We start from the raw sequence: 17571 nt of genomic DNA, 5'->3' as shown, positions 1-17571 counted from the left end.
TTTCATCAGCATCATCTATGAGTCAAACTGTGTATTTAAATGGCAAAACAGGCTCATCAATAATTAGACCTTGGAACACATCCAGATTAGCAGCATAAAATAAATGCTTGTTACAAAATAACTCCACAGGGCTGGGTTTATATGTAGCATATCAACCAAGAAGGCCTGTATGATAGGGCAAAGGAAATGCTTTAATGTCAATGTATAGCAAAACTTAAATGATACAATAAACCTGAAAGAACAGAAACACTGCCCCTCCCTGCAACATATACACACAAAACAAAATGAAAATAGCTTAAAACCATATAATTTAGACAGGGGTTTTGCTGCTCATGAAGCCCAACCAACCTGACTTTACACATGAGGGAACTAAGTCCCAGAAGAGCTGTCCAATATGACCTAGGCTGGATTCTAGGCCCAATGTCTCCACGCCACCTTCATTAGACGGGTGTTCTGTAATATATATATATGGGGGGTTGGGGGGTAGGCTTGCCACTTGTACTGTTGGCTGACTTATCAAAGGATCCAAAAATCTTGGGAATCCTCCTCTCTGTTACTCTCTGGGACTAAAAGCTGAACAAAATTAATGTTCCAACAGATTCCCGAGAAAACCTGAAATTCTCAAAAGTGAATAGAGGATCAGAACCTGTACAGAGTTACTATAATGTTACTGCAGAATCACAAAGTAATTCATTTCCAAATCCTTTTCACATACATTACTCCCCAAGAGCCACAGCTCAGGAGAGAAAGGAGTCTGAACCCCAGATCACATCAGTGGGACTGTGCCAGAATCAGAAGAGCCTCAGACACGAAGCACAGCAAACTTTGCAATAGTCAGAAGAAAGGAAAATTTCCTGTAAGCCTCAGGGAACCTTTCCCAGAAGGTTTCAGGATTGCTGAGGATGGAAAGATTCTGTGGGTCATTACATCCATGAATTCAATTTCGTCATTCTTAAAGGTCATCAGCTATGTTTAGATTGTTTTCCCATTAAACCAAGGGGGAAATGTCACACAGGGATCAGAATGAGGAAAAGCTGGTAAGAGGGTGTGCTGTGAAAGTAGCATCCCACTCGCTGAGCTGGGTGATGGACTATGGAAGGTCCTGCCGGACTCCCTGCAGCATCTGTATTCTAAGGCTGCATGACATATTCTACCCATTCTTTGTTCAGGTTATCGTTAGGGTTTTGTTGCTAAAGTTGAGTTTTCTTCTGGCTTTTTCCTTTTACACTGAAAAGTCTTTCTAGTGTGGTAACGATTGATAAGATGATCAGGAAAAAAACAAATGCTAAACCAAAGACAAAGCACAGAAAAAGATTAAACCAATAAATTAGGTTAAAAGACATTCCTATAGTAAGTAGAAGGTATGCCAAATGAGTTGCTTTAATTGCTGGTTTGACAAAGTTGAATTGCATAGAGAAGCAATATACAACATTGTTTCCAAACCATTTAAATTCAGAAGCTTAAGACAGTTAATAAAATTAAGCTAACTATATAGGCTTTAAACAAAACTCAGACTTTTATAATAATTTCAGAGATTACCAAACTTTTGAACACCCAATCCATACATTAATGATATCACAGACCTAAATGCTTAAGCTTCAAAGGGAAAGTAAGAAACAGCAAATTCTAGAACATACAAATTCATTTTGTTTCAACATAATTCTTTTCTTTTTCTTATTTACTATTTAGAAATTAAATTTAATGGGGTGACATTGATCAATAAGAGTACAACATAATTCTTTCAAGTTCTGTTCAAACAAAACATGTATTATAAAAGACCAATATCGTATAGAAAATTACTAAGCACTTTGTTTCCAAGTAGTAATACAGGTTAGTCACAGTACTTTTAAGTGGCCTTGAGATTGATAATTTAAAAGAACCTCTCCTTCAAGAACATTCTACCACTTCAATAGCCAAATAAAACTTAAAGCAATTAGTCACTGAAAAAAAAAATTAACTGATCCATGTTTATTCCTAAAGCTTCAAAAAAACTGCCTTACTTACATCACAAGATGGTTGAAAATAAAAACCAAAATAAGACAGTATGTGAAAGTACTTAATAAGCCCTTAAAATCATAACATATTTGTAAGTCAGTTAGTAGTCGAGTTTACACAAAGAATAGTTAAATACGAGTAACACTGTAAGTTGGTATGGTAAATGAGTAGGAGACAAGGTGTCATTAACTTGGCATCTAATCTTAATTCAACCATTAACCGTTTGAGTAGTACTGAAGTGTGGGAAAAACTCTTAACATGAATAATTTTTGGCAAAAACTTACTTTCTCTAAAACAAAGAGACTTTCAGCAGAACTTACTTTTTCTGAAAAGACTCCCTATTCCTGGCCTTGAGGCTGGTTTCCCAGACTGTGGCCTTGGGCTATCTTTGCAAAGTTGCAGGTGTTTTCAGAATGTTTCTCCCTGAATTAACCCTATAGATAAACATTGTAAGAAAGCTTGTTTCAGCCCTGGCCGGTTGGCTCAGCGGTAGAGCGTCGGCCTAGCGTGCGGAGGACCCGGGTTCAATTCCTGGCCAGGGCACACAGGAGAAGCGCCCATTTGCTTCTCCACTCCTCCGCCGCGCTTTCCTCTCTGTCTCTCTCTTCCCCTCCCGCAGCCAAGGCTCCATTGGAGTAAATGGCCCGGGCGCTGGGGATGGCTCTGTGGCCTCTGCCTCAGGCGCTAGAGTGGCTCTGGTCCCAACATGGCGACGCCCAGGATGGGCAGAGCATCGCCCCCTGGTAGGCAGAGCTTCGCCCCATGGTGGGCGTGCCGGGTGGATCCCGGTCGGGTGCATGCGGGAGTCTGTCTGACTGTCTCTCCCTGTTTCCAGCTTCAGAAAAATGGAAAAAAAAAAAAAAAAGAAAGCTTGTTTCACTGCTTTGTTTTACTGCTATGCTTCCTCTCCTCCCCATTCCTCAGTCAGTATGTAATTTTCCCTTTATTTATTTATTTTTTTGTATTTTTCTGAAGTTGGAAATGGGGAGGCAGTCAGACAGACTCCTGCATGCGCCAGACCGGGATCTACCCGGCATGCCCACCAGGGGGCGATGCTCTGCCCCTCTGGGGCATTGCTCTTTTGCAACCAGAGCCATTCTAGCACCTGAGGCAGAGGCCATAGAGCCATCCTAAGTGCCTCGGCCAACTTTGCTCCAATGGAGCCTTGGCTGCGGGAGGGGAAGAGAGAGACAGAGAGGAAGGAGAGGGGGAGGGGTGGAGAAGCAGATGGGCGCTTCTCCTGTGTGCCCTGGCCGGGAATCGAACCCGGGACTCCTGCATGCCAGGTCGATGCTCTACCACTGAACCAAATTACCAGCCAGGGCCCATGTAATTTTCCCTTTAAAAGTCAGCTCCAAACTGTGTTCCTGGCCACATTAATTTGAACGACTTAGGTCTCCATGTGGTCCGTGCAGCTGGTTAATTAAAGACTCTTTAATTTCTTAATTTGGCCAATTGATTGATTGTGTGGCAAGATGTTTGTTTCTCCCTGTTCCGATACAACAGTACGAACGTTCATGTACGTTCTCAAGCCTCCTGACCATCCAGAGTATGATCAATTTATTTTAAAAATGTGTAAGGTAACATTAAAAAAAGGTAAATGTATGTTCTTCTTGTTTCCATAAATTGGTTATCAAACAAACATGATTTTAAGTTAATAAAACTGGAACTAATTTCAGTTTTTGAAAAAAACTCCGGGGAGTTAGTGAGCATGAAAAAAAACTCACTACTCAAAGGGTTAAGTATCAGTAACCATCGTAAGCCAAGTCACTAATGCCTTTTCTTATTTGTAAATTAACAGAATTGGTCTAGAGTTCTGAAGTCCTTTTTGGCTGTGCTACTTTGATTAGTAATATTTCACACCTAAATTACTGCTATTGTCAATAAGTAGCATTTCTCATAACTAAATATTCTCACTGTGTGCCACCATGTCACAAGTGGGTACTCTACCTTTCCAAATTCAGCTTATATAGCAGTGAACACTACCCCCTTTTACAGATTTTTGTGCAGACCTGTGATATCTTCAAAGCACTAGTACATATTCCTAAACAGGGTGGGTCAAATTAGATAACGACACATTTTATCCCTCATTTATCAGACTAGTGAGCTGGATATCCAAGTCATCTACCAACAATCACAGCTGCAAGAGCAAAAGCTGGAAGAAGAAAGTAGGTCCCATGATCCTTCCAATCAGGGACAATAGCATCTGAAATGGAAATACTGTATAACAGAGATAACCTTCTAATGTCCAATCCGCTGTGGTAGAAAAACAGGCACTCATTCACATTTGCTAAACCACTAGGCACTGTTCTTTCTGGCCACTAGGGACAAAGTAATGCGCACGCACCCACACACACACACTCACACACACACACACATTTCTGGCCTCACTGAGCTTACATTGTGGTTGGGAAGGATCAACAAGGTATATGAATAAAATACAGGATATATATTAGTTGTAAGTGCTATGGATAAAAAGAAAATATGAGAAGAGAATAGAGAGCATGTGTTTGGGAATTTGCAATTTTCTTTCAAGCTGGCTAGATGTCACTTAAAAGAACTACAACAATAATGCATCTAGAGTAGATTTTCTAAGCATTTCCCCAAAGAGGGAACACTCTGGATACCAGGAAGGCTCTGACCTACTGATTTCAATTTGAGATTGCTCAAACCTCTGAACTGCCAGCTATGAGCTGTCATATTGGCAATCTAAGTCCCCTAATAGCAAAGACTCCCCCCCATCACCCACCTTTAAATCCACAGAGTGCAAATTGATTTACCTAAGACAGAGCCAGGAAGTTACAACTGCTCCTGAGTAGCACAAATGTCTCCTAATGTGAAGGTTAAAATGCAGTTCCTGCGCAGAGTTCTGCTAGGACAAAGCACTAAGAAGGCAGGCAGTGCATATCCTTTTGCTTTTTCTAACCTGTCAATTCTAATAACATTCTCGACTATTAGTCTATATTTAACCAGCTTACTGGACAGTTTCCCCAGCTGTTAGCATTTTCTTCTTTCATTAAAACAGCAATCCAGTTTGCAAGAAAGTTGCTTTAAGAAAAGTTAACAGCTCCCTGCAAGATCTGATACACTTAAGCACTATCCCACCAAACTTTAACCAGGTTAGTTGAGAATGGCAAATCAGGTTAAGCTTTGTTTCAATGACGTTTTAAAACGCTCTGAGTCGTTAAAATCTCCTCGTCCTCGAGTTGTAACTGCGCCCTGAGAATTACGGTAAGTCTTTTAAAATTCGGTAGTTTACTTGAACGTGTCTATTATGCACATCCCTTCTTTTAAACAGAGTTCCCACAAGGGAGTGAAAAAGACACATTGGACAAGAACTTCGGCCTTGAGGGTCAGTCAGATCACCTATCCCAAGGAGAAGACACAACACAGTAGGGTTTTCCCTCTGCCCACACCCGGTGGGGTGGTTGTTTGTTTGGCGTCTCCGCGGGAGGGGCGCTACCGGCCGCGGGCCCCGCCGACTAGACGATTTGAAGGCGAACCGCTGGCAAACTTCAGCCGGGATCCACGGGCTGGGCCCGGCCGAGGGGGCGGCTCTTCTCGCGTGCGCCCCGCCCTGCTCTCGGGTGCGGGTCCCGGGCCGGCCCCGGACGGCGTCGAGGGGCCTCCACGGATTGGAGGCCCGGGCGAGCGCCGGGCTGTGGGAATCGGAGTACAGAGCCGGGGGACGGCGGCTTGGGTCCGTGATCAACTACAGCGGGGCCAGGGTCCCGTGGGGGCGCGGCCCGAGGATGAGAGAAGCCACAGGAGCTGTCCAGGGGGCCCAGCAGGGGTGTCTGCCGAGAGGGACCCCGGCGGCTGGGGGGGTGGGGACACGGACTCTGGCGCCACGCCCGGGCCGCCCCGCCCCCGGGCTCGGGCTCGGGCTCCGGGCAGCGCAGCCCCGCCCGGCCCCCTCCTCACCTGATGTACGGGCTGGCCGCCGCTAGGATGTTCTTCTGCACCGGGATCTCCTCCCCGTCGAGGACCAGGTGCGCGTCGCAGAAGCGGGACTCCTCGCGGAAAGAGCTGAGCGCTCGCAGCAGGCGCGCGGCGTGTTGAGGATCCGACACGGCGCTACCCTCCGCCATCGCGGCGCCCGCTGGTCAGCCGGCCTGTGCCGCTCCCGACCCTCCTCGCTGGACCACTGGAGCCGTCCGCGTACGGCGCGCGCCCCGTCTGCACAGCCTGCGCGCGCCCGCTCGGCCAGGCTCTCAGCGATCCGTGAACAACCCGGAGCCCCCAGAACGCGCCTGCGCCATCCGTGGCGCGAGGGACCGGTACCTTTAAGGAGCCGCTGCAGTACGTCATTTCTCCGCGACGCCCCTCACGCCCTCGCTCCCTCCCTCTCTCGCCCGCCGTCGCCGGAGACGACTAATCAGAATCCTCCTTGCTCTGTCGGACTCTCCGGTTCCGCCCCCGCGCAGCCAGGGGTTATCCACCGCTAAGTGATGGCTGCGGCGCTGTAGGGGTGTGCGGCCGAGCTGGGGCTATGAGTTTAAGCGGGTGGCCTCTGGAGCCCCGGAGGCTTTTCCACCCTCCAGCTGTGTAACCGTGGGCACATTGCCATCTTCAATTTCTCCATCTGCGAAATGAAGATGATGACTTCTTAGTGTTGTGGACTCGTGAGATAACGTATGTAAGCAAGGACTCAGTAGGTGTAGCTTTCATTACATATGAGCGAAAAACCGTTTCCCAGGTAAGATGCGAGAAAACAGGCCCTGAAAAGGGCGTTTTTGTTGCGGCCTAGGGAGGAGATGTAGCAGATGAAGCCAGAGGGAAGCGGCAGGTCTTAAATTCTGCAGGGCCTCCTTGGTTATGGTAAGGAGGTTGGTCTTGGTTTCTGTGTTAGGAACCATTAAAGGGCTTTGAGCAGGTGTGTGTGTGTGTGTTTAATTGAAATGTAGAAACACCATACCCTGACCATAGAACAAGTTTTGCAAGATTTGCAGGTGAGTAAATGAAAAGAGTTGTGAAAAGCCATAATGTTAGTTCTGTAAAAGCTGTAAATGTACCCTGATGTCTAGATCCTGGAAAAGCCCTCAGGACGCTGCCTTAACAACCTCTGTAAAAGGCCAAGATAACCGAGCACATTCTCTTGCTTTTTGTAAAACGCTTGGCGGAGCACTCTTTCCCTAGATTGCCTCAACGATAACAAAAGCCTGTTTCACTTCTGTAAAACTGCTTTGGTTAGTTGCTCGCCCCCTCTCCTTTCTTCCTTTTGCCTTTAAAAGCAAACCCCTGAGTTCGTTTGGGGTCGCATGATTTGGTAACTATAGTCCTTTGCGGTCGCTGGCTTTAAAATAAAAGACTCCTTAATTTGGCTACTTAATTGTGTGGCAGAACGTTTGTTTCCTCGCTGTCCAGATCTAACAAATAAATATCACTCAGCCACTGCGTGGAGAATTGGGGTGGGGTGGGGGGCTGTTCAGGGCAGAATGATGCTTCAAAGGGTGATGAAGGAGGTGGACAATAATGGATGGCTTTAAAAGAATAAACAGACTTGTTAGGGAAGAAGAGTCCAGGATAATGTTCTGGGTGGAATAACTGCATGGATGTTGGGACCTTTCAGAGACAGATAGAAAACGCCCAAGGGGTAGAAGCTAGAGCAGCCAAAATTTCAGTTGTGACAGGAAGCAACTCTGGGTCAGCTTGGCCTTCAGAGCAAGCCTTGTACTGTCTGAGGTTTCCCCAGAGGTTGCTAAGGGCAGGTAGGAATGTGGAGTGTAGCTACCATTTTGTTTGAACAGGTGTTCCGTAAACTTCTAAAGAAATGGCAATTTTATGAGAACTAAGGACCAGAAGAATGTGATCAGAATTCCAGATAAGGAAGGATGTGGTGTCACTGGATTGGGTCAGTCTTTTCCTTCAGTCAGAGCAGGGGTCGGGAACCTTTTTGGCCGAGAGAGGCATGAACGCCACATGTTTTAAAATGTAATTCCGTGAGAGCCATACAACGACTTGTGTACGTTAAGCATTATCCAATAAAAATTTGGTGTTGTCCCGAAGGACAGCTGTGATTGACTCCAGCCACCCGCAACCATGAACATGAGTGGTAGGAAATGAATGGATTGTAATACCTGAGAATGGATGCCGAGGACCCAGGTTCAAGACCCCAAGGTCACCAGCTTGAGCGCGGGCTCATCTGGTTTGAGCAAAAGCTCACCAGCTTGGACCCAACCAAGGTCACTGGCTCGAGCAATGGGGTTACTTGGTCTGCTGAAGGCCCGCGGTCAAGGCACATATGAGAAAGCAATCAATGAACAACTAAGGTGTCGCAACGCACAACGAAAAACTAATAATTGATGCTTCTCATCTCTCCGTTCCTGTCTGTCTGTCCCTGTCTCTGACTCTATTTCTGTAAAAAAATAAAATAAAAAAAATGGAGGGCTGTGAGTGACTAATTGCTAAAGCCAGCTGATAGTTACATGGAGATTTATTGTACTAGTCTCTTATTTTTTTGTGTGTATGTTGTAAAATGTCATAAGAAGTAAGATGAACAAGATAGCAGATCAAGCTTTTCTTCTCCAGGATACCTGCTCAGTATCCCAGGGAGCAGCTGACAGTCTTTTCTCCAAGTTGTTGCTGTATTTTAACATTGCTCACTTTGAACATTGCTCTGACAAGAAACTTACTGTAATGAGTTTTATTCATATCATCTGTGAGCTTGTATATTTTCCCAGTGCCAAGCACAGTGCTTGGTAGTGCCCAGTGAATGTTGGATGGAAAGATTTTAAAAATTTGTAAATACCAGGCATGTAATAAATAGTTTCTGAATTGCAGTCTCTGTGTTTAGTTTGTTTGTCTTCTTTCTCAGCTGGGTTGTTGGGGTCAAAAATGATACATATGACAAAGTCCTCTACACCATGTAGATATTTGATAAATACTTATTGATTCATTGCTTGGAATGCTAGTCTACTCTTCAAATGTCAGGGGTTCCAAAACAAAACAAAGAGCTCAAATAACAGAATCACCCTTAGGTAACCAGTTATCCTAGAATGGGAGTGTCGCCTTAGTTGAAATAATTGGAGGTGAGTGGGGATTAGTCAGGCAGGCTCTTCCTGGTGGGGGTGAACCTTCCCTGGTGTTTTGACAGAAGGAAGGAATGGGAGGAGCTAGGCAGAGGGTTGTAGACAGACCAGCATCACTTGGGAGAAAGGTAATTGCTGGTTTGAGAGGGTCACCTATGCCTTGGGCTGCTAATCAGCAGAACTTGTAGAGCAGGGGTCCCCAAACTACGGCCTGCGGGCCACATGCAGCCCCCGCCGCACTTCCGGAAGGGGCACCTCTTTCACTGGTGGTCAGTGAGAGGAGCACATTGACCATCTCATTAGCCAAAAGCAGGCCCATAGTTCCCACTGAAATACTGGTCAGTTTGTTGATTTAAATTTACTTGTTCTTTATTTTAAATATTGTATTTGTTCCCATTTTGGTTTTTTTACTTTAAAATAAGATATGTGCAGTGTGCATAAGGATTTGTTCATAGTTTTTTTTTTAATAGTCTGGCCCTCCAATGGTCTGAGGGACAGTGAACTGACCCCCTGTGTAAAAAGTTTGGGGACCCCTGTTGTAGAGGCTTTTAGTACCATCCTCACTGTTTGCAGTGTATTCCCAACCAACCCGCCTGCCTGAATAATTCATATTCATCCTTCAAAGCCCAGCTCAAAATGACTTTCAGGGAACCTCCAACCAGCTTCTCAGGGCAGAATCCCCATGCGATGCCATGGTCATGCTTTCTGTGCTGGATTGACTTCAATGTACTGTAATTAACTGGTTTATAAGTAGGTTCGTGAGTTCCTGCAGGGTGCTTAGTAGGTGCCCCCTAATGCTTTTATGTAATTACTTAGAGTTTGCAGTTGAGTAATTGAGCAGGGGAGGCGGGATTACAGGGAGCTGAAGGACACACACCTGTCTCAAGTGGGTGGATGCTCCCCAACTAGCTGATTGTACCAACCGATAAGGGCCCAGTGGTGATAAATCCAGTGATTTTTCAAGAGATCTGAAAACTCAGATTCACATGTCATATGTCCCAGCTTTTCAACATTAGCCACCAACTCCATTTGGGAAATAAAGATGTAGCATATGTCTGCAGGCTGAATCTGGCTTTAATTCATTTCCAGAGGTAATCGGAAACCCGTCTTGGTTTACTGAGAAGGGAGTTAACAATCAACAGGGTGCTAGGCTCTCAGTAGAAATTATTGAGTTGAACTCAGCTGCCCCAACAAACCTCATCCTGGTGTAGTAGGGAAGGAAGAAGGCCCGAGTGCGCGAAGAAGGATATGGAGGTGGGTAGAGCTTACCCTCCCATCTGCTGTGGAGCCACTCCTGGTTAGGCAATGGACTGTTTTGCAGCCTTTCTTGATATTGCTCAAACTGAGCTGGCTTTGATTGTTTATGGCCATCAGAATGGTATATTTGGTGTTATTGTCTCTCTGCATTCCATAGATGTAAGACCAGCTATTGTGAAATGTATAATCTAAGAGATCCAGTATCATCCCATCAGTTTCAGTCTCTGTTGACTATAACTGTCCCCTTCTGGTTTAGAGGTTAAACAACCCCCAGAAAGAGGACTTGTTTTGTGTTTTATTTGTTCTTAGTCTGAAGACTAAAAAGTATGTTCACAAGATATCAAGTATCTGCTATATAGTATATCTGCTATATAGTATATATTGCAGATACAATGATGAAAGCATAGTTAACTTCAATGGTATTGTTGTAGAAATATTTTTTACTCTGCCTTTCTAAACATGTGTCATTATATACAATCAGAAAAATAAAACAACAATTTACACTTGCAAAAAGAAGAAAACAAAAACCCAGCTTTAGTTTGCTTTGAAAATGATCCTTCAAAGAAGAGAAGAATCACTCTGGGGCTTGGGACTTCATTTTTTAATAAATGTTAGAAAGAGGGCCTGACCTGTAGTGGTGCAGTAGGTAAAGCGTTGACCTAGAACGCTGAGGTCACTGATTCGAAACCCTGAGCTTGCTCAGGCAAGGCACATACAGGAAGCAACTACTATGAGTTGATGCTTCCCACTTCTTCCCCCTTTTTATTCTCTCTAAAAATAACAAAAAATGTTCGAAAGAGGAATGGGAATCCAGCAAAAGAACTAATACAAAAAAAAATGAATCATTTGAAAGCTCACTAGAAGTCGTCAAATCCAATGGATTTATTTTGTTGAAGAGAAAAAATGAAGATGAGCAAACAGCTCAATCAAGGGCATACTTGTGACCTTGTCAGGCAGAATGGGCAGGCCCAGAGCTTTTGCCTTCCAGCCCTGTAAGCCAGGGTCCCCAAACTTTTTACACAGGGGCCAGTTCACTGTCCCTCAGACCGTTGGAGGGCCAGACTAAAAAAAAAAAAGAACAAATCTCTATGCACATTGCACATATCTTATTTTAAAGTAAAAAAACCAAAACGAGCCTGACCAGGTGGTGGTGCAGTGGATAGAGCATTGGACTGGGATGCAGAGGACCCAGGTTCGAGACCCCGAGGTCGCCAGCTTGAGCACAAGCTCATCTGGTTTGAGCAAAAGCCCAACAGCTTGGACCCAAGGTCGCTGGCTCCGCAAGGGGTTACTCGGTCTGCTGAAGGCCCGCGGTCAAGGCACATGAGAGAGCAATCAATGAACAACTAAGGTGTTGCAACGCACAATGAAAAACTAATGATTGATGCTTCTCATCTCTCTCCACTCCTGTCTATCTGTCCCTGTTTATCCCTCTCTCTGACTCACTCTCTCTCTGTAAAAAAAAAAAAAATTTAATTAATTAATTAAATTTAAAAAAAAAACCCAGATATTGTTGTGAAGATATTCTTAAAAAAACAACAAACAAAAAAACCAAAACGAGGACAAATACAATATTTAAAATAAAGAACAAGTAAATTTAAATCAACAAACTGACCAGTATTTCAATGGGAACTATGCTCCTCTCACTGACCACCAATGAAAGAGATGCCCCTTCCAGAAGTGCAGCGGGGGCCGGATAAATGGCCTCAGGGGGCCACATGCGGCCGGGCTGTAGTTTGGGGACCCCAGCTGTAAGCTTTTCCATTACACCAAGGACTCTTTATAAACATTAATTTGGTTGAGACAGTCTCTTCTGATTCATTTTAAGGCGGTCTTCAAATATTTTATTGGATAAATCTGTCATTTATCCAAGTCTATATATAGTTCCTTTCTTTCCGAAAATCTAAGCTCTTACAAATTGCTGAGTCAAACACCATCTCAGTATTTATAACTCTTGAGAGTTGCTTCTATATATTTATACAATATTCATAGAAATGTCTCAGAAACCAGTAAACTAAGTTATAATGAAGGTAGTGACTTTGTCTAAATCCATGCTGTACTCCCTAACATCCAGCACAGTGCCTGACACACAGTAGATGCTCAATAAATATTTGCCAAATGAATAAATGTTAATGGGTAGGAAAACTGAGATTTTTCATGTCTATAGGGGATTACTTAAGATGTGTTTCCGTAAGTCCCCACTGAACTCCAAGCTGGTATAGCCAACAGCCTACTGGGCATCTTCAGTTGAACATCTAATGAACACCTGCAACTTAAGATGTCTCAGATGAATTTCTGATTTTACCCCTTAAATATAATCATTGCCCAAATAAATGGCAGCACTAAAGGACAGCAATTTAGGGACATTCTTGACCTCTATCTCATGCCTTTCGTCCAATTCACCAGTAAACCCGGCTGTTCTTCCTACAGACTGTCTCCTGAATCCAGCCTTGTCTGACAACCTCCACCGGTACCACCCTGTTCCAGATGCTAATGAACTCCACCTGGACTCCTGTAATAGCCTCCTTGCTGCTCTCTCAGCTTCTCCTCTTGCCTCTTTATGAGTTCTCTCTTCCCATAAGTTAATCAGATCCAGTCGCTTCCCAGTGCAAAACTGCAATGGCTTCCCATTAAACTTAGGGGGAAAAAAGTCCCAAGTCCTTACTATGCCTCACAAAGTCCTATGTGATCTGGCCTTATACTTTCTCTGTGACCTCATTTCCCAGCACACGCTTCCCCCTCAAAGTGTGCCCTAACCAAACTGGCTTTTTTGCTCTTCCTTGAATAGGCCTTACACATGCCTACCCCAGAACCTTTGCATTGGCTGGTTTCTCAGCCTGAAAGTTTCATTCCTCCTTCTCATAGCTTGCTCTTTCCTTCTACTTAGATCAGAGCTCAAATGTCAACACCTCAGAAAGGCCTTCACTTACCTTCCTGTATAATGCCCCCCTTGAATCTGTTTCATTTTTCTTCACTGCAGTTAATCACTACCTAAAATTATACATGTTTATTTGTGTATTGTATGTCTCCTTCAATTATAATATAGGTTTCATGAGATCTGCCAGGAACTTTCTATTGTATTTATCAGTGTATCCCAAACCTTTAAAACAATGCATGGGATATAGTATGTGCTCAATAAAGATGAATTTACTGGACAGAAGGGAAGGGAAGAAAGGAGGGAAGGAAGCAAGGAAAGAAGAGGAGGAAAAGGAAGGGAAGAGAAGGCAAGGGAGAAGGAAAGGGAAGAGGGGAAGGGAAGGGGGAAAGGGAAGAAGGGAGGGAAGGCGAGGGAAGAAGGGAAAGGAATGGAAGGGAAGGAAGAAAAACTCTTACTGGACCTTTTCATCTCGTGTCTAACCTGACATTGCCAACTTGGAGGTAGATGAATTATCAAGAGTGATTCAAAGGACTTGAAATGAAACTTCCAAACCTTAGAAGATTACAGTATGACAGCTCTGAGCATAGGTTGTCCCAGTGATTTCTTTCTAACTAAATCCAGTGCAAGAAACCCTTTTCCTTCTTCCAGGCACACCACTTTGCACTTGTACACTATAAATTTGGGTTGAGTATTGTACTTTGTTTATATACCCAAAAGCATGTAAAAAAAATACTGAATTTTATGTCCTCCCCTAGAATTCTGGCCGATATACTTTGACCTGTTTAAATGTCTGTGAAGTCATTTGAATTTCTTTAATTCATTGAATTTCCTCACTGCTCCGCCCCCCATCTCTTTCTCCTCTCCTTGGAGACTCTGGTTAAGTTACTCCACTTCTTCAGCTTCTCCCTGTGTAAACCTGGGATAATCATATACACTAACTTAGAGAGTGATTGTGAGGATTAAATGAGAGGGTCCTAGTGAGGCACTGACAACAGGGCCTGGCACATAGTCGGTGCTCAATAAATACTAGGTGCTGCAGTGTTTATTATCCCTGTCATCACCACAGTCACCATTCTGCTTCTTTAATGGCATCCTTGTCCAGCTCAGGAATTATTAGCTTCCAGTTGACTTTCAAGTCAAAAATCTAGTTTCCTCACCTCTACAATCAGTGCTCCACCGGCTACAGTCTCCAGGTCTGATTGACAACCTCACTTCTTGTTTCTTCCTGATATTAATGCTGGGATTTAGGTGAACTCAATTTATTTTTTAATTCCAACTGACATTTAAATTTCCTGCTCCAGCTCTTTAAACATCCAGTTGACTCCTTTTCTTTCATTCTCCAGCCTTTAATTTTGCTTTTTAACATTTAAATTCATCTGATATTTTCTGAAATATGTTAGACGTCTCTAGCCAGCACGTTTTGAAACAAATTATCACTTGAATATATTTTTATCTTAAAAAAGAAACCGTCTTTATTGAGATATGGCACACCGTAAAGTATGCAGCTCAATAACTTGTTCCGTATGAATATGCCTGTGAAATCCCCAGGTGATTCACAGATCAAGATAAAGAACATTTCCTGTAATCCAGAAGGTTCCCTCAGGCCCATCTCCAGTCAATACCTCTCAAAGAAAACCACTGTTCTGACTTCTATTGCTATTGATTTCTTTTTCCTGTTCTTGAACATTGAACTTTTCCCCACTCAATATACCTTTGAAATTCTTCCATTTCATTGCTTGTAGCAATACTTGGTTTTTTATTACTGTGACCAGACCATTGTGCAGATCTGCCACAGTTTACCCATTTTTCTATTGGTGGATATTTTGACTGTTTCCAGTTTGGGGCTATTATAATAGAGCTGTTAAGAACATCCTTAAACAAGTCTTCCGGTGGGTGTATGCACTTTTCTCTCTTGTGGACCTGCCTGAGTTCAGTTGCTGGGTCATAGGGCGAGCATGTGTTCAGCTTTAGCAGATACTGCCAAACAGTTTTCCAAAGTGGTTGTACCAAATTATACTCCCACCAGTCACACATGAGAGTTCCAGTTGCTCCACATCCTTAAGTAATTGGTGGTGTCAGTCTTTTAATTACCCATTCTGGTGGGTGTTTATCTTGATGTTTTCATTTGAATTTCCCTAATGAATATGATGTTGAACACCTTTTTATATGCTTTTGACCACTTGGATAACTTTTTTTTTAAGTGCTTATTCAAGTTTTGCATCATTTTTAAAAACCGGATTTTAAAATGATTTTTAGTACTAGTTCTTTATTCTATATATGAAAACACAAATTTCTTCTCCTAATCTGTGGCTTGCCTTTTTACTCTCTGAATGGTGTCTTTGATGAACTGACTTTCTGTGGGGTTTTTTTGGTTTGTTTGTGTTAGAAAGACAGAGAGAGGAAGGGGGGCAGAGAGAGAAAGAGAGAGAAAAGCATTCATTTGTTGCTCCACTTAGTTGTACATTCATTGGTCAGTTCCTACACGTGCCCTGACTGGGGATCAAACCTACAACCTTGGTGTTTGAGGATGATGCCCTGCCTAACTGACTGAGCTGACCAGCCAGGACCATGAACAGACATTCTTAATTTTAATGAAATTTGACTTATCCACCTTCTCTCTTATGGTGAGTGCTTTTCATGTTCTGTTTGGAAATTTTGCAATCATGTGATACTCTCCTATGCTTTTTTCTAGAAGCTTTTCTGATTTTCTTTCACATTTAGGTTTATGGTCTACCTCAAATTCATGTATTTTTAAAAATCCAGCTCAAAATTCAGTTTTTCAAAGACTCATTCATTTATCCATTCATTCATGCTTTTAATCACCCATTCATTAAACAGAATTTTTTAACACCTATCATATGTCAGGCACTGTGGGAGAACAAAAGCAATTAGAGCCAACATGTAAGGAACTTGTTGGCCAGTAAGGGAAAGGGTGAGACTTGCACATAAACAATACGTAGAAAGTAGTAATTAAGTTGGAAAATATGACATGGCCTAATTATTCAAATACACTGACTGGCCAGAGTCATTTCCTCTTTGAACATAGGCAGACATTACATTTCCTACATGCCAATGGTCCTGTCTCTCACTTTTCTTTTTTTTGTTTGTTTTTGTTTTTAGAGAGACAGAGAGAGGGATAGACAGGGACAGACAGACAGGAACGGAGAGAGATGAGAAGCATCAATCATTAGTTTTTCGTTGTAACACCATAGTTGTTCATTGATTGCTTTCTCATATGTGCCCTGACTATGGGCCTTCAGCAGACTGAGTAACCCCTTGCTCAGGCCAGTGACCTTGGGTCCAACCTGGTGAGCTTTTTGCTCAAACCAGATGAGCCCACGCTCAAGCTGGCAGCCTCGGGGTCTCGAACCTGGGTCCTCTGCATCCCAGTTCGACGCTCCATCCACTGTGCCACCGCCTGGTCAGGCATGTCTCTCATTTTTCATTGATCCCCCATTTCCTATGGGTAGAAGTCCAAGTCCCTGCGCCTGGCTTGTGAGGTGCCCTACCATCTGGCCCCCTCTTCCTGCCCCACCCTTATCTTCTAGATCCCCCCCTCTATCCCACACCCTCTGCACAGACCCACCTGAATTCCTCAACAGAACGAGCTGTCCAGCCAGCCAGCTCTTTGTATTAGATTTTCCCCTCTGCCTGGACTCCTGCCATGGTTTTGATGCCTGAAATTCTGCTCGCTGCTCCAGCACTACCTCTGTGAAGTCTCTCCTGGTTTCTTTCTATCTCATTGATTGCACCTTGAAAACTACCTTTGGAGCCTGACTGCTGGGTTTGAACCTATTTTTGTCACTTTCCAGCTCTTTGACCCTGGGCATGTTAGACTGCCTAAGTCTTAGGTGCCTCATTAGGAATAACTGTGTGCCTACTATTTGTGGCTTTGTGCAAGATAAATGAGATTATTCAGGTACAGTTGTTTAGCACGGGCTCAGTAATTATTTGCTTAAAAATAGTCAAAAAAGCCTGACCAGTGGTGGTGCAGTGGATAGAGTGTCGACCTGGGATGCTGAGGTTCCAGGTTTGAAACCCCGAGGTCACCAGATTGAGCATGGGCTCACCAGCTTGAGCACAGGGTCACCAGCTTAAGCATAGGCTCACCAGTTTGAGCATGCAGTCTCTGGCTTGAGCACAGGATCATCAACATGATCCCAAGGTCGCTGGCCTGAACAAGGTGTCACTGGCTCAGCTTGAGCCCCTTCCCCCCAGTCAAGGCACATATGAGAAGCAAACAACTAAAGTGAAGCAACTACAAGTTGATGCTTCTCATCTCTCTTCCTGTCTCTCTCGCTCTCAAAAAAAGAAAAGTTATAACCATCGTACTTATGACATTTATCTGTGAACATATTGATCTTTTCACTAGGTTGGGTACTTTTTTTTTTTTTTTTTTTTTTTATTTAT

The 17571-nt window shown here is 43.7% G+C and overlaps 1 protein-coding gene across 1 annotated transcript in view; it reads right to left on the bottom strand.

Moving 5' to 3' along the window:
- Positions 1–8745, bottom strand: part of GAN (gigaxonin) — a 70156-nt gene extending 61411 nt beyond the window's left edge. The window contains exon 1 of the mRNA XM_066348396.1: positions 5920–8745. Coding sequence (XP_066204493.1) covers positions 5920–6086 — 167 coding nt within the window. The 5' untranslated portion in view covers positions 6087–8745. The remainder of the gene's footprint in view (positions 1–5919) is intronic.
- Positions 8746–17571: the final 8826 nt, after the last annotated feature.

Source organism: Saccopteryx leptura, chromosome 9 (assembly GCF_036850995.1).
Source record: "Saccopteryx leptura isolate mSacLep1 chromosome 9, mSacLep1_pri_phased_curated, whole genome shotgun sequence".
Classification (NCBI taxonomy): domain Eukaryota; kingdom Metazoa; phylum Chordata; class Mammalia; order Chiroptera; family Emballonuridae; genus Saccopteryx; species Saccopteryx leptura.
Note: the sequence above shows the minus strand (reverse complement) of the source record. Positions and strands in the feature narration are given on the sequence as shown.